This window comes from Mobula birostris, chromosome 4, assembly GCF_030028105.1.
Source record: "Mobula birostris isolate sMobBir1 chromosome 4, sMobBir1.hap1, whole genome shotgun sequence".
In the NCBI taxonomy this organism is placed as follows: domain Eukaryota; kingdom Metazoa; phylum Chordata; class Chondrichthyes; order Myliobatiformes; family Myliobatidae; genus Mobula; species Mobula birostris.
Window position 1 is genome coordinate 51,434,703 of NC_092373.1, and position 22,746 is coordinate 51,457,448.

Genomic DNA, 22,746 nt, shown 5'->3' on the forward strand with positions numbered 1-22,746 from the left:
TAGTTCCCTCATGGGAAAAAAACTCTTTGACTACCCATCCTATCTACACTATGCTTCGCATCATTTTATATACTTCTATCATGTCTTCTCTCAACTTCCATCCCTCCAGAGAAAGCAATCAAGTTTGTCCACTCTCTCCCTGCAACTAATATTCTCCTATCCTGAAGATGCACACTCAGTGTTTTAGGAACAGCTTCTTTCCTTTCACCATCAGAGTTAACAATGCTTCATGAACACATCCTCATTATTTTGACATCTTTTGGACTATTTATTTGACCCAGCTGGTGGTGTAGTGGCATCAGCGTCAGACTTCGGGACGAAAGGTCCTGAGTTTAAATCCAGCCGACTCCCCTGCACACTTTCCATCCGTGCTGTGTTACGAGCTGGTGATCTCTTTGGAAACTGACCCAGCAGAAGGCAATGGCAAACCACTGCTGTAACTTTCCTCGTACGCGGTTCCCCACTATGTCAGAGAGGCGTGGAGGGAAATCGCGCGCTAACCGGAGAAACTCCGGATGTGACGTACCTTTCCTATTTATGTTTGTATTTCTTACAGGGGTGTATGTGGTGTTCAGGGAGGGGAAGCACATCTGGTGAAGAGGCCTGTCATGTCCATTCCAAGGCACGTCACTCACCTTCGGTCCTCACCAGACACTCAGCCTTCAACTGCAGCTCCAAGTAGCTGTTTGCATGCAACAGCGACCATACATTGGTACACCGCTTCGACAGGTAGGCTGAACCAGGTGAGGGTAGCCGGCGGCTTCATACCCCGGTGAGATAGAGTCATGCCTGTCCAGGCATGTGAACTCAGCTCCGGCTGTCTGGGCAGATGAGATCTACAGTGAGGCCCAGTGGCTAGGAAGGTGGTGCAGCAACACTCCGTGGACAGCGAACAACATGACACGGCATGAAAGATGTCATAGTCATCTACTGTAATCACTGAAGATCCCAGTTTGTGATACTTGTTCATACCACCTGACCTGGATGTCTGAGGTTGGAAGAGTGGAAATGCCCCAGTGTAATGGCTCTTCCTCTTTAAAAATCTCCCCACACAGGTTTCCTGTCATTGTCTGACAAGGTGGGCAATCCCCATATTTCTTTTTGTAACCTACTGTAATTTATGTATTGTACTATACTGCTGCCACAAACAAATTTCACAACATAGCTCATTGATAATAAACCTGATTCTGATTTCAGGCAACATCCTTGTGAACATCTTCCGTACTCTCTCCAAAGCCTCCACTTCCTTCCTACTGTACAGCAACCAGAGCTAAACACAACACTCCATTTATGGCCTAATCTAAAGTTGTTTTATTTTTTTTAGAACAACTAGAACATGATTTCCCAAGTTTTACCCTCAATGCCCCAAGCAATGAAGACAAGTACGTCATATGCCTTCTCTACCAGCCCCATTCACTTGTATTACCACTTTTACTGAACCACGGACTGGCATCTTCTGTATATTAATGCTCCAAAGGGTCTTGACTTTATTGGATACTGTCCTCCTGTATTTTGTCCCAAAATATTCGCCAAGATGTAACTCCATTAAAAAATATTGGAACTAGAGAAAAAGAAACTCCATCTGCCATTTCTCCACCCTAATATCTAGCTGATTTCTTTTGAGAACTTTCATCTTCAACAACTCCACCAATTTGTGTCACCTACAAATTTACTAAACAAACATCACAAATAAATATAAAAAGGAACATGCAATCTCTAATGGATAAGTATCTCAATAATTAGTCATGCAAAGTGGGACCAGCATTGTAGTGGGGAAGGTGAGAGAGAATAGCTCCACCTGACCTAGGGACTCAGGTGAATTTAGCATGACCTCATTATGTTTTTCTTTGATCCCTACCTCTGGTCCAAAGTTAGCAGCCAATTAGAGGTCAGGTGGTGAAACCAGTGCCAAGTGGCCACAACCTTGAGAATATTCTTTAGGACTGGAGGGGGGAGAAAAAGTCTCTGGGGTGAAGGAAATTGTGAAGAGTAGGATGTGAGGTGTATGAGGCTATTGCGAAAGGAAGAAGGGAGAATGGGGGGGCTTGGATGAGGACAGAAATGGAAGGATTCAACTGACCATCCTGTAGTCTTCTCAAGTACTAGACGATTTTCCAAAACAATCCTCACTGTAAACCAGTATATTCACCTCATTACAAATCTGCCAAGTATGCACTGACTATATTATCAAGCAATTATTTTGTTTCATCAGAATCTAACATGCATCTTCAAAGCGGGCTCTCCCTCCCTTGTCTCGTATCAGCCCCCCACCCAACTATACAGTAAGTACTCTTCCCATTTAAGATGATTTATAAATGCTTGACCCACTCTCACCCTGAATTTCTATAAGTTTCAAGCATTTTCTTCGAGCATAGATGGTAGTTAAAATAAAAAGTGAACATTATTTCTCAAGTGACTTACAAATATAGTTCTAAAAAGCTTTTTATTTGGACTGAAAGCATCTTGCTATGACCTTTGGAGAGATGGCACATTGGGTAGATTCTTTCTCTGATGCCCAAATGGTACTCTGGGAGATGTTTGACTGCTGCTGTAGAACCCAGCCCATTTTGCCTCTACTTGTGAAGAACACTTATCTAGCCTGGACTGCAACATTTTCAGAAAGTGCAACAGCAAAACCTATTTTCCCCAAGACAAAACTTCTACAATTTCAATCTGCTCCTCTGTGCATGACAGAAATAACATGGAAGCACAGTTTTTTTATTTTGTTGCCTGCACTCACATAATCTGAAGCAGAGACATCCTTGAAAGATGCTTCAATTCTTAAAAGGAAACTCATTATTTTCCAAGTCTAATATTGATGGGAACTGTACTAGTAAGATATGGACTATGAAACCTGCCCCAAAAGATTCCTATGCAAAACAGCCACTCTTTCACATTCTTGTTACAGAAGACATAATTGAGGCAATTGGTTTCACTCTGTGGCTTCACAGTTTATAGACCCTTTCAGCAGGTAAGGCATTACCAATAAAATTATAATTTACTTTTCCTGAGCCATATCTTGGTAATTTGTAAAAATGCTAATTGACTGAAAAACCTACTAGTTATATCATACAGGTTTTTGGAAGTCAGAGAGTAAACCACTCATTAGGCTGAAACTTACAGAAAAAGTTTTACGAAGGACAAATGAACATTAGCAGTAATTTACTTAGATTTGCAAAAGGCTTTATTATACATTAAAACTATACTAGTCTGGCACCTTCAATAATTCACTGCTGGCAAACTTATAATTCTTTTTTTGAAATAAAAGATATCACACAGTAGGATTATAATTTTTTTCAATGAACCAAATGAGCTTAAAGGGAGCAGATGAAAGAAAACTCAGCAAGTCAGATGCTGAACAACCAGGATCTCTGAACAAGTAGCTCACAGATTATCAGCATTTTTCTGTCATTTCCTTTCCATCTGCCATTTCACACAGAATCAGATCCAATGTTGTAGAATACCTTCACACAACAGTTGGATGAAGTAGTTCAGTGGTGTACCTCCAGCAACTAGAGTTCAACCAGGTCCTTGTTGTTGTCTGGGTAGAGTTTGTGCTTTCTCCCTGATCCAGGGATCCAGGATCCAGCATGTGATCCCGATTTACCCCATATCCAGAAAATGTTTGGTTAAGTTAATCAGGCACTGTAAATGTCCCCTAGTGTACCAGTAAGTGGTAAAATCTGGGAGCTAGAGTAGGGCAGAGTGGAAGGGGATGTGGAAAGAATAAGGTAGGATAGTGTAAATGGGTGCTTGATGGCCAGTACAGATTCAGTAGCTGTGGGGCCTATTTCTATGTTTGGTTAGGTTAATCAGGCACTATAAATTTCCCTGAGTGTACCAGTAAATGGTAGAATCTGGGAGCTGGGTGTGGAGAGATAAGACAGGATAGTGTAAATGGGTGCTTGATGGCCAGTGCAGGTTCAGTAGCTGTGGCTCGATGACTGCCTAGTGTTTTCTAGATCTTCTTTCTCAAACTACTCCAAATAATTCAATTTGAGTAAGAAAATTTGAAAACAACAAAAATATAAAAATCTTCAGATAAAATATATTTATTTTTTAAAAATGTCCAATGGGATTCAATGTGACATACACAGAAATGAAAGGCACAGGGTCATACACTCAGTGGCCACGTTATTAGGCACCTCCTGTACCTAATAAAATGGCCACTGTGTCTGTTACCACGAGGAAATCTGCAGATGCTGGAAATTCAAGCAACACACACAAATGCTGGTGGAACTTCTTCCTATAGATGCTGCCTGTCCTGCTGCGTTCCACCAGCATTTTGTGTGTGTTGCTTGAATTTCCAGCATCTGCAGATTTCTTCGTGTTTTCATTTTTAAATTCACTACTGCGAAGCCTCTTCCAGTGATGCCTACCCTGAAGAAGTTTAAATCTTCTCTTCAACGTTGAGTCCTGACGAAGGGTCTCGGCTCGAAAAGTCAACTGTACTTCTTCCTATAGATGCTGCCTGGCCTGCCGTGTTCCACCAACATTTTGTGTGTGTCACTGTGCATGTTTGTAGCCTTCTGCTGCTGTAGCTCATCCTCTTCAGGTCTGATGTGTTGTGCATTCAGAAATGCTCTTCTGCACACCATTGTGGTAATGCGTGGTTATCTGAGTTACTGTCAGCTTCCTATCGGGATGAAGCAGTCTGGCCATTCTCCTCTGACCTCTCTCATTAATAAGGCATTTTTACCCACAGAACTGCTACTCACTGGATGATGCTTGTTTCTCGTGCCATTCTCTGTAAACTCTGTAAATTGTGTGTTAAAATCCCAGATCAGCAGTTTCTGAGATAATCAAACCACTCCATCTAGCACCAACAGTAAAGTCACTTAGATCACATTTCTTCCCCATTCTGAAGTTTGGCCTGAACAATAACTGAACCACTTCAACATGTCCTGCATGCTTTCTGTGCACTGAGTTGCTACCACATGATTGGCTAATTAGATATTTGCATTAACAAGGTATACAGGTGCACCAAACAAAGTGGCTACTGAGTGTATATTTAAATTGAACTTTACAACTTTTTAAGTCTAACTATTGTGTTTTGAAACAGGTCTGGTTATTAACCACTGCCATCATTACCAATAGCTTCCTATTTGTCAATTTACTGGCGCAAATGAACAAATCAATTTGTTAATAGATCTGAACCAACCTAGCCATTTGAGTTATCTGCGTCATTCAAGTTATGGCAATTTATTCAACACAATGTAGAACAATTTCAATATATTTTATACCAGGGTCATCAAAATTATTCTTGTTGTCTTCATTTCTTATATATGCCCAGGTCATTAAAGTTATCGCTCTTTGATTTTTGATATAAATATTGTTTATTTCTCCAATAAGTGACTTTCAAACTTTTTCAGTTGATCCATTTTACCCAAATGGCTTACTAAAACAAACCCAAAAAATAATAACTAAATATAAATTTATTTGTGGGTTCAATCAAACAATTGAAATAAGCAAGAACTATCAATCATACTATTTTCATTGAAAGTAATGACACTTACAAGCCGTGATAGGCTTTGAAATCAAAGGCTATGCTCTACTGGAACAGCAATTGAGATGATACACAGCTGGGTCAAGTCATGTGTAAAGTCAATTTTGCAACATATTTTTCAAACCTCTTACCCAAAGCCTGCATTTCCCACATCATAAATATATCATTCTGGATTCCTAGCGCCATAATTGTGTTCATTTTCCTCACAGTGAGTTAATTGGTCTCATGCACATTGTTGGTCATCCTGTTACAAGAAAGATTTTATTAAACTAGAAAGAGTGTAGAAAAGATGTTGCCCGGTTTTGGGAGTCCGAGTTACAAGGAGAATTTGCATAGACTAGGTCTCAATTTAGTTCGGAATGCTGATGTTTGCTTTATTATTTACACTGTTTGATTTTTTTTTCTCTGTGGGCGTTTGCTGTTGGTCTTTTTTAAAATTGAGTTCTTTCAGGTTTCTTGTTTGGCTACATTATTATATATATAAATTTGATAATAAAATCTTCAACATTTTCATATGATGTAATTTGACCTTTTCCAAATCCTTTTTATTAACTTAGAATATATGAATAGAGGAGCGGAGTTGATGACATTAATGAATGTATTCGATCTAATATATTGGTTCAGCTCTATCTTGTTCTGTTTGTTTTTTTTGGGTTTAGTAATTTAGCTTTTTTTTAGTTGTTTTGTTTTTGGGGTTTTTCTTTGAGATATCCTTTTCTTTTTATTTCTTTTTTCTTCATGATTAATTATATTATGAGTTTGGAAGTCTATTACACTTATACTATTTGTAGTTTCTCTTGTATATGCTTATCACCAATAATGTAATTCCACTCTCTTTGTATCACTATTGTTGTTATGTTTATGAAATTGAAAACTAATAAAAAGATTAAAAAAGAAAGAAAAAGAAAGATAATAAAATGTACTTTGAACTTTACTCCCTGGAAAGTAGGAGATCAAAGTGTATCAAAGCCGAAGTTGAGTCAGTGGCCACTTTATTAGGTATACCCTTCTAGTAACTGGGTAGGACCTCTGTCACCACCACTGCCACCAGAACAGTCCGAATTCTTCATGGCATGGATTCAACAAGGTAGTGGAAGCATTCCTTAGAGATTCTGGTCCATGTTGACACAATAGCATCACGCAATTGCTACAGATTTGTATACTTTGATAATAAATGAACTTTTGAACTTTGATAAAAGTTTCCACCTTCATTGCCATAAGCATTGCAGTTTAACTTAAATAATCCATTCCCAAACTGTACTTAACTTGTACAGTTTTAATTCTGCCCATTTTAAGGTGCCACCCGATGTAAGCCTGTGCATCATTTTCTTCGGTTATTCCTCCACCTCATATCGCACCTCATACCTTCCCTCTTATTCCGTTCAAGTAGCTGAATCTTTGTACCTTAACAAATGCTTCCAGCCTTACAACTGGTGCTGCTGTAAACATTTACTCTGAATCTCATTATGCCTTAGGAGAAGGACATGCCAGTGGACAATTCTGGAAACTATGTAGGTTTCTCACCTCTTCGGAACTCTGATAAAGCATGGTGAACTATGAACCTTTATCCAGCCTTTCAATTACTGGCAATTGTTGTTTTCAACTACGTAGCTCACACTAATGGGAAGGATGAAATAACTAGTGGGAACAAACGAGATGCCTCCTTTGCAACGGCAGATCTTTATGGCCCCGTAGCACTCCAGTGTGATCAGGCTGCCAATACTTTTCAAATTCTTTAATGAAAGTCTGATGCATTAGAGGCCAAACAAACCTTATGGACTAAAGCACACTATGTGCAAGGCTATAAAGGATGACGGGTATAATCAAAAACTTCAAGAAGGAAAATAGCAGCAACTGTATGATTTGCCAGAGACATAATCCTGTCAGACACTGCTGGTATCTGCCGCTACTGGGCCATCCCCCAGGAGGCTATTTGTACATCTCCAAATAGACTTTATGCAGTTACCTAAATGCACAGGCGTGATTTTGCACACATTTTATTTATTATCTCTACAGGTAAAAGCTTATCCAACTCAGAGAAATGATGCTGCGACTATTGATAATTTTTATTATGAGAATTAATTCCAAGGTTTGGGATCCCCGAGAAAATATCAGGAGATAATGTTCCTCACTTTACTGGTAAAGTTATGAATTGATGAAATCCATATAGAACAGGCATCATTTCACCTGCCTGTAGCACCCTCAATGTTACAGGCGACTGAAAGATAAGATGGGGCCCTGAACTGCAGGTTAGCTAAATTGTGCGGCAAGACTGAGCTAAAGTGGCCAGAGGCGCTCCCACTGTCCCTCATGACAATGCACTGTGCTCCAAACTGCATAACAGGCTTAGCTCCACCTGAGATATTTATAGGATGTCCCATGCACTTGCCAGTCACCCCTCCCTTTTTAATTAAACAGATGGATATCTATATTATGAGTGGGAACATGTTGCATTATTGTATAGCACTAACATAAGCTCTTAAAAGTTTCTATCAACAGGTACTTAAAGCCAAGAAGATAGTGCTGGCTGCAGAGTACCCCATTTACTAACCGGGAGACTGCATACTGATGAGAATCTACCGATGAAAGATCTGCCTGGAGCTCTGCTGGGAAGGACCATTCCAAGTGCTGCTAAATGCTTTAAAGGTCCAAGAAAGCTGACATGGATACATGGCTCGCACATTAAGCAGCGGTGCCACCAGTTCAGCAAACAAGTGGCCAGCAGAATGTTGAGGATAAGGACTGATGGACTCTTGATCTTTGCTATTTGCTATCTTAAGTAACCACAATGCATTACAAGTTTTGGGTAATCTGGACACCCATTTGCAGAAGTATCTGACAATACTAATACTCCTAATACTTTTCTTTTCCTTAGTCATGAATATGTGTCATGTTCAAACCAGTTAGGTTGCTAGGTGTGCTCTAGAGGGCTTAAATGTTTGTAAGGTGGATTGCCAATGTGGCCTATGCCCCTGAATCATAGTGAGTTTGATACTGTGTTTTATTTTGATCACAAATCTAAAATTGTAAAGGCAGCAGGAATCTGCAATGCCCATCGGAATGACTTTTGCCAATACAACTGTTTAGAGGGATGGAAGAACCTGCTTCCAGTGACTGCATTATCCCCACTGCTCTGATAATAACGGTGAAGTACGTTATTGTAACCATCAAGGGACAGGAATAGATGTGGATTAATAGTACGTGCGATGCCCATACTAGTGGTGACATTCCAAATCCCATTAACAGTACTTAATGCGTCTGCAGCCAATAGGTTTATCACTGACTGCCAGAGGTACCCCTTCTAAAATGAGACCTTAGCCCTGAACCAAGGCCATGGAGAGGGTGCTGTTATCTCCCCTACGTAGTACCATAGATGTACCACCTGCCCACTCTTCCCTCTACATCCTACTTTGTGTGGCTGCAAGAGGACATAGAGAGAGACTATGGATTGAAGTGACATTCTGATGACTATGGAATCAGAATCAGATTTAATATCACCAGCATATGTCATGAAATTTGTTATCTTTATGGAAGCAATACAATGAAATAATGATAAATGTAATAAAGAAAAAAAACTGAATTACAGCTAAGTACGAGGGGTGATTGATAAGTTTGTGGCCTAAGGTAGAAGGAGATGAGATACAGATAGAAAGAAGGAGAAACAGCTCTCGTTATATGCACACGCAGGTCAACTCTTTGAGTAATTATGCAGAAAGTTTGAAGTTAATAACTCATCTCCTTCTACCTGGGTGCTCCTGGAGGAACACTGTTTCATTTGGCTGTATTCATGAGTATTCATGTATGGTTGAATGACAATTAAACCTGAACTTGAACAAGGGAGACCTTTGAAATGAGACTGCTGGAGCCAATCCTGATTACTGCAGAGTGACTGTGGCAGTGTGCAATCTAAGAACATAGCTTTGCTTTACACAGTAGGAAGTGCTGGAGACTGACGAGACAGGAGTAACAGAAGAATGTGAAACACAGCCAACAACGAAGAGACAATTGCTTACTAACTTCAAAATATCATCCGTTATCAGCTTGAAGCTTCAATTGATTTTTAACACCTCTATTGCAAATTGATCTTGCAAGTAAAGAATTCAAAGTTATATACTTTACCAAATGGTCAATATCCACAACTGATAAGACAATTCTGTATAAAAATAGCAGTTTTCTGTACTGGTTTCGGAACAGTGTGGGTGACAAGGGCAATGTTGTTCTTGTGCACAAGTGAAACAAATTATGTTTGAGTCGTAAGAGTGCGTGCATTATTATTGGTGATGACACTAACAACTAGGTCTCCAAACTCTGTCTCAACACTAAGAGCTTGCTCTGTGATTTCATAATCATCTGAACATAGATTCTGTTCAACACATTTTTTTTTGACACCTCCAGGTGTTTAATGCTAGCCTTCTGCCAGTAACGAGGTTCTTTGACCATGAAGGCCAATTGATATTGAGTGCTCCAGTCTTCAGTGACCCACCATACAAGGAAAGCATTTGCTGCAGGCAAAATTCAACACCTTATGATAAGGTAGATTCGCTTAACTGTTACTCCAGAAGTGCAAGCCTGATCATGGTTTGGATGAGTACTGTCAGAACCATTTATCTCATATACAATGGAAGCTGAAAGTACCCATTTATGCCTGGTTCTACCTCTACCTCAAAACTTCAGTGGTAAAGCCTTCCCTGGTTTAATTTCACTTATTAGAAGAAATGCTCATGCAGAGAATTTCTTCCCCACACTAACCTCATTAACTTTTTTTTCCAAAGCAATTACTTTAAATAAATCCTGATAGACTACAGGCAGCTATTAAATAATTTACTACATGAATCATCGGATAAATAAATCTGCCACCTTTTGGTTTTGATGAATAATTAAATCAGTGACTATATGAAATAAATTCTAAATCGGTTTGAATAAATAAATAGCTCCTGGTTAAGAATAAAATTTAAGTACATAATCAATTAGACATTTGTATGCACTGAATAAAATTAACAACTTGATATCATGCCAAAATGAAAACAGAATGCAGGGCAGCAAATATACGCATCCAGTTAACTTTTTCATTTTATAATGTTACAAACTTTGCGGCTCGCCCACAATACTGTACTCATATTAATGTATAGTTTTGTTACCAGAGGCCATTAGGTTCCACTCAAATCGTTACCTTATTTTTCATTGTACTCCTGAAGTTCCTGCCATTTGTTATACTGCTGCTTTTGTGTTTGCCAGTTTCTTCCTTATGGCACCGTCTATTGGCCATTACAGTTCTTGTCTCTTATAGTATTTACCACTGAAAATGGCCAACCACTCCACCAGTACTTCAGAAATATAAAATAAAGACACAGGGGAGTCTAGGGTTTAGTGGGGAGTTCTGATGACCTAATATAATTTCACATAATGAAAGAGAGTTTAATTGAAACCATTGCCTGACCATACTTTGCATCTCTTGAATACTTGTTGGATTGCCATCGGCTGCACTAGATAATCCCAGCGTCTCTGTTGCTCTCTATTTATTTTTGAACACAGACCATTATAAATGCTGCGATTGTTCAGTGTCAATCACACAAGTTGATGCAGTTTGCTCACAGGTCTATTGGTTTTAATAATGATAACAGGAATATTTATACACAACACCACCACCTTGAAGTCAACTTAACAAAAGTACCCAAGATGTTTTCAGTTTTGTTTGAGATTCAAGACAAATACATAAAACAGTATTAGATGCAGGAATATACACTTCATTGATACTATAAGTGAAAATGAAGTAGACTTACCCAATATTCCAGTTCCTAAGATACAGGCAATAGAAATGAAATCTGAAGAAATGGAGTCAAAAACATTCATTCACTATGTCTTCAAATACAAACATTTTCCACATAAACAATATAACACAAAATAAAAACAAGCAGAAACCATAAGCAATATGCAAAGTTAATAAAAGTTCAATTGGCCATTTGCATGCAACTGTTTACTTGTGCTTGAGGACCAGAATTAGATTTTTCTTCTCCTCTTAACGAACAGATTTTCTCGTTGATATCTGTATGCATTGACTTCAGTCAGAATGAAGTCAATTACTGCAAAGACAGGAAAGCTGTCTGCTGCAGAGATTTCTTGAGGATTTAGCTGGAAGATGTGGCCTCGCATCAGCTTATGGTTATAAGCACAGAATTTAAATCACAACGTACATTCAGTGACCACTTTATTAGGTGCAGGAAGTGGTCACTGAGTGGATGTACATTCAGGGTCTGCTGCTGTAACCCATCCACTTCAACGTTCAACATGTATTGCATTCAGAGATACTTTTCTGCACACCACTGTTCTAACCCGCGGTTATTTCAGTTATTGTTGCCCTCCTGTCAGCTTGAACCAATTTGGCCATTCCCCTCTGATCTCTCTCATTAACATAGCATTTTAATCCATGGAACTGCTGCTCACTGGATGTTTCAATGTTTCAAACCATTCTCTGTAAACTCAAGAGATTGTTGTGCATGAAAATCCCAGGAGATCAGCAGTTTCCGAGATTCAATCCACCCTGTCTGGCACCAGCAATTATTCCACGGTCAACGTCACTTAGATCACATTTCCTCCCAATTCTGATGTTTGGTCTGAACAACAACTGAACCTCTTGACCATGTCTGCATGCTTCTATGCAATGAGTTGCTGCCACATGATTGGCTGATTAAATATTTGCATTAATGAGGCGTACAGCTATATCGAATAAAGTGGCCACTGAGTGTAAATGTGTTCCATTTAAGTACATGCGGATGTAGTTACTACTTCAGTTTCACTTCAAGAATAATCAGCTTTCAGTCTTGGAAACTAGTGCAACTTTACATTTTATTTAACGCAAACACGTGAAAATCTGAAGATGCTGGAAATTTAAGCAATTTCTCCCTGGAGAAAGCAAGTAAATATTAACTTCATTCAGCATCTTGCCCTTAGTCTGTTTTGCTATCCATGCAGAACAATTATTGAGCAAGTTCCCAGAATGTATTACTTGAGGAGAACACTGGCTGCAGAATCTGGAACACACTGTTATCAAAGTGCCCGGAATTGTTAGATTTCTACTCATCGCTCCCATTTAATGTCCGCGAGATATTACACCTGGGAGCAGTAACTGCAATATATCTGAAAGGACTCAGCAGAAATTCTCAGCAGGCAAGTGTGAAGTTCTATGGCATGTTTCCTGAGAGGAAGCTGCTGCTATTATTCTCATTGTTATGGATATTGAGCAAACCTTCAAGCTTTCAGAAACTTGACATTGAATTGAAATGATTATTCTTATTTTAAACACAAACTCTTAAACATTCCCAAAACCCCCGAGTGATCAACAGACATCTGATATGCTCTATTTCACTAATTTTGTGATCCATATTATACTTTGCATATTCTTAAAAGTCTTGTATCCAATTGCTCTAAATAAACTTAAGTACAAGGTATATTCTATGATGGGAACCTGAATTTATATTAAGTGTGACAGTTACAGGTTCTTCCAGAGTAATTTCGTCAAAACAATATGTTAATTCTGTTTTTCTTGTAATTTGTAGTTGGTGTTTCTCTACTTAAAGAACATCTTTATTTGTCAAATGCACTAACCCTAACCTTATGTCTTTGAAATGTGGGAGGAAACCAGAGCACATGGAGGAAATCCACATGATCATAAGGAGAATGTACAAATTCCGCACAGACAGCAGAGGAACTGTAATAGCACGATGCTTGCCCCCACAGTAACATGCTGCTCCTCATGTGGGAATGAGAACTCCGAAGCTCCCATTCACATTCCCCTTTACTGCCTCTTTTTCTCGCCCCCTCCTTCTAAAGTCATCACTTAAAACCAGCGTCAGGATAGGGCACACAAATTAAGCAAGTTGCATTTGATTCAATGGTCTGGAGCACACTGCGGAACGAGAATCCTACTTAGTATAACACTTAGAATTCATGCACGTCTTTCAAAAAACTAGTCACGATAAATTCACTTTCACTATTAACTTCTTTCTGGCCCAGATTTAAAATGTGTGAAATACTACTCACATTACACTAAAATTGTGGCTAACTTGCCACACAGAAAGTGTAAGGTGAAAGGCATACATTCATCAATTGCAGGTTGCTAGGAGGTTGTTGGATTTGGGAGGTGGAGAGCAGGGATGACATGCATTCTTGCTACTTTTTGCCTTGTAATAGGGAATAATGAAATGGTTCTGTAGCACTGGACTTCTCCAGGTGCAATGAGATAAAGAGGGACTCTACAGAGCTGGTACCAGTCAAGATAACCTGAAACCAGTTCTAACCAATCCCAATCACAAGTCACCGGCTAAAGTAAACTATCATGAACACATGCCTGGCTACCAGACTAAAAACACAAACTCCAGGATGGGTGTTTGTCATTGCACAAACAAGAAAAATGACGGAACTGCACAGGGCTTATGTAGCACGTCAGGTGCTCAAGCCTGAAGGCTCACGTAACACACAGGCCCCGAGGACTGGCACTGCAAGAGGCTTACCTCACTCTATCTGTACATTGCACAAGTGGAATAGTACTTAATAGTAGTGCGTGGGGCATGGGTTTCATGACTTATTTTACACATTGTTTTTGACTTGGTATTTAGTGCATCTTTGTTTTGCTCATCGCTTATCATACTCTCATGAAATACCCTGCAAGCAACTTGGAAGTATTCCTTATCTCTCAATGATCAGAATCCTTGAAACCTTATCTTTCCCTTCACTGTACTCTGAATAAAATACTTAAGACTATTATGTACACTAATGTGTACAGTGCTGGTCACCACAATACAGAAACGATGCAGTGGCAGTGAACAGAGTGCAGAAGATTTTATCAAGATGTCGCATGGAATGGAGAGCTATATTTACAAAGAACGATTGGATAGGTCCAGGGTTATCCTCACTGTTTTTTTAGAGGTTGACAAAATTATGAGCGATATTGATAGGATAGAAACCCTAAATCTTTTTTTCAGGGCTTACCACTAGACCAGGCAGCTCATTTCATACACTCAGCACTCGGTGTACAAAACCTATCTCTGACACCCCCCTTATACATTCCTTCAATCACCTTAAAATTATGTCCTCTTGTATTAGCCATTGCCACCCTGGGAAAAAGGCACCGTCCACTGTATCTATGCATCTTATCACCTTATACATCTCTGCCTAGTCACCTTTCATCCTCCTTTGCTCCATAGAGAAAAGTCCTAGCTCACTCAACCTTTACTCATAAGAAATGCTCTCTAAACTAGGCAGCATCTTAGTAAATCTCTGAAGCCTCCCTAAAATGTTCACATTCATCCTACAATGAGGAAACCAGAATTGAATACAATACTCCACCAAATGTGGTCGAACCAGAGTTTTATAGAGCTGCAACATTACATTGCATCTCTTGAACTCAATTGCCCAACTAAGGAAGAGCAACCCACCATACACTTTCTGAACTACTACATCACCTTGCGTGCAAATTGAGAGATCTATGGGTGTTCACCCCACTATCCCCACATTCCTCCACACTGCTAAGAATGCTGTCATTATCCTTGTACTCTGACCTGGTTTGAACTTCCAAAGTGCATCACTTCACACAAATCTGCCACCCCTCAGCCCAGCTCAGCATCCTATCAATGACCTACCACAACTTTCTACACTATCCACAACAGCACAGAACTTCGTGTCATCTGCAAACATGATAAGCTATCTTCCGCTTGCTCAACCAAGTCACTTTTAAAAATCTCTATGAGCAGGGGTCTCAAAATAGTCTCCATCTACTATCACCCTCTGCCTTCTGTGGGCAAGTCAATTTTGAATATAGGAGGCCAAGTTGTCCTTGATCCCATGCTTCCCACTTGCTGAATGGGGAACCTTATGAATGCCTTATGAAATTCCATATATATGGCATCTAATGTTGTGTCCTCAATTTGGATTGTCACTTTCTTGAAGAATTCAATCAGGCTGATAAGGCATGACCTATCCCTCACACAGCCATGCCGACTATCCCCAGACTATGCTTCTCCAAATGCTTGTAAATCAGTCTCTAAGAATCTGCTCGGTCCACATCCAACATAAGACTTAATGTAAGAGCTTTGACCAGTGGCCAAACCAGACACTGGAAATTTTGAGAGGAGGGGACTTCACTCAGGTCCACTGCCAAGTTCAAAAGGCAGCAGTGGGTCACTAGAGTGAAAAAGAGCTTTGACCAGTGACTAGTCAGCGATTGGGATTGGTGAGCAAGAGCAAGTTAAAGGAAAGCAGTGGCCATCATCAGAGTGGTCATCCTGAGGCTTTAGCTCTTTGAGGCTTCCATGAAGAGAGGCTTCAGTCAGAGAAAGCAATGGAAAGAAAAGCTCAACTTAAGCTGTGTTTTCTCCATCCCTTCTTTATAACTGCTCAGCTAGGATAGTAGAGATGCCAGGCAGGATAATGGAATGTTCCTTTTGTGGGATGTGGGAAGACAAGAAGACCTCCACTGTCCCTGACTACAACTGCAAGAAGTGTATCCAGCTGCAGCTCCTAACATTTTGCATTAAGGAGCTGGAAATAAATGAACTCTGGATCTTTCGAGAGGCTGCAGGAACCTATAGGAAGGTAATTACACCCAAAGTACAGGATACAGGAAACTAGGTAACAGTCAGGAAGGGAAAAGGGGTTAAAAGCCAGTGCAGAGCACCCTATGGCCATCCCCCTAAACAACAGGTATATCACTTTGGATACTGTCGAGGGGGATGACCTAACAGTGGAAAGTCACAGTGGTCAGGTCTCAAGCACTGAGCCTGCCTCTGTGACTGAGGAGGGAAGGGGGGAGAAGTACGCACGCTGTGGTGATAGGGTATTTATTAGGTAGGGGAATGGACACGAGGTTCTGTAGGCGGGAACGAGATTTCTGGATGGTATGTTGCCTCCTGGGTACCAGGGTCCGGGATATCTCAGATCGATTCCTCAGCATTCTGGAGTGGGAGGGTGAACAGGATGGTCTATGTAGGTACCAATGACATGGGTAGGACGAGTGACTACATTCTGCACAGGGAGTTCAGAGAGTTAGCTATCAAGTTAAAGTATAGGGTTGTGATCTCAGGATTGCTACCTGTGCCATGTTCTAGTGAGGCCAGAACTAGGAAGATTATAGTTTAATATGTGGCTAAGAAATTGGTGTAGGAGGGAGGGCATAAGATTTTTGGATCACTGGGCTCTCTTCCAGGGAAGGTGGGACCTGTGCAAATGGAACAGTTTGCAATGAAATAGAGGGGGACTAACATCCCATCAGGAAGGTTTGTTAATACTGCACGACACGGTGGGGGTTTAAACTAGAGTTGCAGGAGGATGGGAACCAGAGTGCCAGAACAGTTAGTGGAAAGGTTACAGGAAGCAGATGTTGGTAAGACCACAGACAAAGTTAGAAATCAGAAGGTTGAGCATGGTGGGACTGGTGTCCCGAGCTGCATATATTTCAATGCAAAAAGTATCTGAGGAAAGGCAGATAATAGTGCTGAAGATGAGGTAGCTGGTTTACAAATAGAGGCAAACATGAGGAAATCTGCAGATGCTGGAAATTCAAGCAACACACATCAAAGTTGCTGGTGAACACAGCAGGCCAGGCAGCATCTCTAGGAAGAGGTACAGTCGACGTTTTGGGCCGAGACCCTTTGTCAGGACTAACTGGAAGAAGAAACGTCGACTGTACCTCTTCTTAGAGATGCTGCCTGGCCTGCTGCGTTCACCAGCAACTTTGATGTGTGTTACAAACAGAGGCAATGTGTAGTGAGGAGAGCTGCTGATACAGCAAAATTGTGGTGAACAAGATGAGTTGCAATGTAAAAGGTGGAAAAAAATTGAAAAGGGTAAATACAGGACTGAAGATGTTAAATTTGAACACACGCAGTAATGGAATAAGGTCAATAAACTTGTAGCACAGTTGAAGATTGGCAGGTATGATGTAAGTATCACTGAATTAAGGATGAAAGATTATAGCTGGGAGCTTAATGATCAAGGATATACATTATATAGAAAGGACAGGCAGGAAGGCAGAACGGGTAGCACTGCTCTGTTGGTTAAATATGAAATCAAATCATTAGAAAGAGATGATATAGGATCAGAAGATGTTGAATCTTTGTGGATAGAGCTAAGGAACTGCAAGGGTAAACAGACCCTGATGGGAGTTGTATACAGACCCCCAAACAGTAGTAAGGATGTGGTCTGCAAATTACAATGGGAGATAGAAAATGCATGCCAAAAGGGCAATGTTACAATAGTCATGGAGGATGTCAATATGCAGGTAGATTGGGAAAATCAGGTTGGTGCCGGATTCCCAGAGGGGGAATTTCTAGAATGCTTATGAGATGGCTTTTTAGAGCAGCTCATGATTAAGCCTGGTAGGGGATCAGCTATTCCTTTGGGATCAATAAAATGTCTATCTATCTATGCCACACTCCAGTGAGAGTAAGTTTTGGCAGAAGAATGTGTGGCTGAGGTAATGGTACAGGGGCAGGGGTTCAGATTTATGGATCATTGGGATCTTGTCTGGGGAAAGTAAGACATGTGCAAAAAGGAACGGCTACACCTGAACCTTGCGGGCAGGTTTGTTAGAGCTGTTCAGAAGCGTTTAAACTAATTTGCCAGGGGGATGGGAACCAGAGTGATAATGCTGAGGATGAGGTAGTTGGTTTACAAACAGCGGCAGTGTGTAGTGAGACTGCTAGCAAGGACAGGCTGATGGTAGGGCCAATTTGCAGTCAACAGGATAAGCTGCAATGTAAAAGGCAGACACAATCGAAAAGGGTGAATACAGGACTGAAGGTGTAATATTTGAATGCAGTACACAGAATACAGTTGAGGAACTTGTGCACAGTTGCAGGTTGGCATTGTGTGCATCACTGATTCATGGCTGAAAGGTTATAGCTGGGAGCTTAATGTCCAGGACAGGCAGGTAGACAAAGGGAGTGGTGTGGCTTTATTGGTAAAAAATGAAATCAAATAATTAGGAAGAGGTGACATAGGGTCGGAAGGTGTTGATTCACTGTGGATAGAGCTAAGGAACTGCAAAGGTAAAAAGACCCTGATGGGAGTTGTATAGAGACCCCCAAACAGTGGCAAAGGTGTAGTCTACAAATTGCAATGGGAATTAGAAAATGCACGCCATAAGGGCTGTGTTATGATAGTCATGGGGGATTTCAATACGCAGGTAGATTGGGAAAAATCAGTTTGGTGTGGGATCCCACAAGGGTGAATTTCTAGAATGGCTACAAGATGTCATTATAATGCAGCTCATGGTTGAGCCCACTAGCGGATCAGCTATTTTAAGCTGGGTATTATGTAATGAACCGGAATTGATTAGAGAGCTTAAGGTAAAGGAACCCTTAGGGACAAATGATCATAATATGATAGTACTCACTGTAATTTGAGAAAGAGGAGCTAAAGTCAGATATATCAGTACTATAGTGGAGAAAAAGTAATTGGAGAGACATGATAGAGGATCTGGCCAAAACTGATTGGGGGGAAAAAGAAAACATTGGCAGGGATGACAGCAGAGCAGTAACGGCTGGAACTTCTGGGAGCAATTCGAAAGGCACAGGGTACAGGATATGCATGTACCAAAGAGCAAGAAGTATTCTAAAGGAAAGACAACACAACCGTGCTGACAAGAAAAGTTAAGGCCAACATAAAAGCCAAAGAGAGGGCATATAATAGAGCAAACATTAGTGGGAAGTTAGAGGATTGGGAAGCTTTTAAAACCCAACAGAAGGCACTAAAATGTCATAAAGAAGGAATAGCTGGAATATGAAAGTAAGCTAGCCAGTAATATTAAAACGGATCCCAAACATTTCTTCAGATACATAAAGTGTAAAAGACAGGTAAGAGTGGGTATCAGACCACTAGAAAACGATGCTGGAGAGGTAGTAATGGGGGACAAGGAAATGGCCAATGAACCGAATAAGTATTATGCATCATTCTTCACTGTGAAAAACACTAGCAGTATAGTGCAAGTCTAGATGCCAGGAGTTATGAAGTGTGTGAAGTTACCATAACTAGAGAGAAGGTTCTTGGGAAACTGGGAAGACTAAAGGCAGATAAGTCACCTGGACCAGATGATGTACACCCTAGGGTTCTGAAAGGGGTGGCTATAAAGATTGTGGAGGTATTAGTAATGATCTTTCAAGAATCAATTGATTCTGGAATGGTTCCAGAGGACTGGAAAACTGCAACTGTCACTCCACCCTTCAAGAAGGGAGAGAGGCAGAAGAAAGGAAACTATAAGCCAGTTAGTCTGCCCTCAGTAGTTGGAAAGATGTTGTAGTCGATAGTTAAGGATGTGAATTTGGGGTACTTGGAGGCATATGATAAAATAGGCCATAGTCAGATTGACTTCCTTAAGGGAAAATCTTGCCTGACAAATTTGTTAGGAATCTTTGAAGAAATTACAAACAGGATAAACAAAGGAGAATCGGTGGATGTTGTGTACTTGGATTTTTAGAAGGCCTTTGACAAAGTGCCACGCATGAGACTGCTTAACAAGTGAAGAGCCTCTGGCATTACAGGAAAAATACGAGCTTGGATAAAGCATTGGCTGACTGGCAGGAGGCAAATAGTAGGAATAAAGGGGACATTTCTAGATGGCTGCTGATGACTAGCGGTGTTCCACAGGTGACTGTGTTGGGACCACTTCACTTTATGTTATATGTCAATGACTTGGATGGTGGAATTAGTGGCTTTTTTGTCAAGTTTGTGGACGATATGAAGACAGATGGAGGGGTAGGTAGTTTTGAGGAGGTAGAGAGGCTACAGACGGACTTAGATTAGGAAAATGGGCAAAGAAGTGGCAGCTGGTATACAGAATGAAGTGTATGGTCATGCACTTTGAGAGAAGAAATAAAGGGTCGATTATTTTCTAATTGGAGAGAAAGTTCAAAAGCCTGAGAGGGAAAGGGACTTCGGAGTCCTCATGCAGGATTCTTGAAAGGTTAATTAACAGGTTGAGTCAGTTGTGAGGAAGACAAATGCGATGTTATCATACATTTCGAGAAGATTAGAATATAAAAACAGGAGTGTAATGTTTACAAGGATGTAATAAAGCGAAGAGGATTTGTAAAGCACTAGTGAGGCCTCACTTGGAGTACTGAGAGCAATTTTGGGCCCCTTATCTTAGAAAAGATGTGCTGACATTGGAGAGGGTTCAAACGAGGTTCACAAAAATGATTCCAGGAATGAAGTCCTGTCATATGAGGAGCATTTGATGGCTCTGGGCCACTACTCACTGGAATTCAGAAGAATGAAGGGTCGCCTCATTGAACCCAATTGAATGTTGAAAAGCCTCAAAGTGGATGTAGAGAGGATGTTTCCCATGGTGGGGGAGTCTCTGTCCAGAAGAGGCATCCTCTTAGGATAGAGATGAAGAGGAATTTCTTTAGTCAGAGAATGGTGAATGTGTGGAATTCATTGCCACAGGTGGCTGTATAGGCCAAGTCATTTGGTATATTTAAGGCAAAGGTTGATACTTTTCTTGATTGGTCAGGGTATGAAGAGATACAGGGAGATGGCAGGAGATTGGGGCTGAAAGGGAAAATAGATCAGCAATGATGAAGTGGCAGAGCAGACTTGATGAGCCAACTAGCCTAATTCTGCTCCTATATCTTATGGATTTGGTTTTCAATTAAAATTCCAGTGCTCATTTTAGTTTCTCTCAATAGCTCTCCTCTTCTCTACCTATTGAAATGCTCCTTAAAAGATGTCCTTTCCAAGCTTTTGGTCATCTTCTACAACATCCTTTTTTGTGCTTTCATGTCAAGCTTTAGGTTGATAAAGTTGCATGAAGCATTTTGAGCCACATGCTATGATAAAGGCAATATTAATTCATGCTGAATAAAAATTAAAATTGTAGGTCCTGGAAATTTCAAAATCAGAGTATGCTGGAAATGCTCAGGAGTCAGAAGTGAAAAAAGTCAAAAGGCCTTTCTGATTTGAGACTTTTGTTTCAAAGCAGGTGCTTCAAACTGAGTTAAGCCAGAAGAATAGCCATGGAAAATCTGTGCAGTGTTGAACTGGGTCCTTATTGTCTCAATACCATCCTAACCCTGCAGTGATGAGCAGCCCAACCACTCAGAGACTGTCACTAAATACGGTCCATAAACAGGGAAACTACAACTTTCATGAAACACAGGAGAATCTTCAGAGTGGGAAAGTGAAGGCTGTAAAATTTTCATTGACATCCTCCAATCATGTTGGCATTGTGCAATAACTAGCATGAGCCCCAAAGTATTTCGTCTGACAGCACTATCAGGGACACATGATCTTTATTACCTGTGTCATCACTTAAAAAATAGTATATAATGAATGGTAAACTTGTAAGCAATAATTTATCAGCGTACCAGAGAATGCTTTGAAACGAAAATAAGCGGCTCTTACTGATCCCAACAACGACAGCTTAATGGAGTAAGATACTTGTCCAAAAGTGAGGAAGGCATGTGAAATTTCTCCTTTGGCATGGAGAAATTCTCAGACAGAATGGAACTACAAAACTCTTGCAAGGTAATGTTACCTGTTACAAAATAGGAGTCAGGATTAGGTGATAAGATGATTTAGTCAATGGGTTAAATGACTGAGACCAAAGCAATTGCATACAGTGCCCTGACAGGAATATTATTATTATAAGTATGGTGAAGTAGGTTAATTCAATGTTTTTCTTAATTTCTGGTTTTTCGCCTCGATCGTCTTCAAACAATTCCTGAATATACTCAGTCCATCTGTTAATAATCTCAGTACCGTCCTTTGCTTTCAAACATCCACCTGAAGAACAGAGGAGCTTTTTACCAGTGATATTCTTGATTTTTGGACTGAGTATATTCAGGAATTGTTTGAAGACGATCGAGGCGAAAAACCAGAAATTAAGAAAAACATTGAAGGTCCAAGTATTTTAAAATCTGAAGTTCGTAATGTAATAAATAAGATGAAGAAAGGAAAGGCAGCAGGTTCTGATGAATTAGTAATAGAACAAATTATTGTCCTGAAGATTATGGAATTGGAAAATTTACTGATTTAATCAATGACATTTATGAGACTGAAATAATACCAGAAGAGATGAAAAAAAGCAGTATTTACCACTCTCCCTAAGAAAGCTGGAACAATAGAATGTGAATTTCATAGGACCATAAGTTTAATGAGTCATATAACCAAGATACTTCTAAGAATTTTGATGACAAGAGGTAAAAGTAAGATACAAGCTGAAATAGGCAAAAAGAAAGTGGTTTTGT

General features: G+C 40.2%; 1 protein-coding gene across 1 annotated transcript in view; it reads right to left on the reverse strand.

The window, feature by feature from the left end:
• LOC140197022 (uncharacterized) overlaps positions 1-22,746 on the reverse strand; it is a 389,174-nt gene that overhangs the window by 347,673 nt on the left and 18,755 nt on the right. Inside the window, exon 2 of the mRNA XM_072256957.1 lies at positions 11,287-11,328. Coding sequence (XP_072113058.1) covers positions 11,287-11,328 — 42 coding nt within the window. The remainder of the gene's footprint in view (positions 1-11,286; positions 11,329-22,746) is intronic.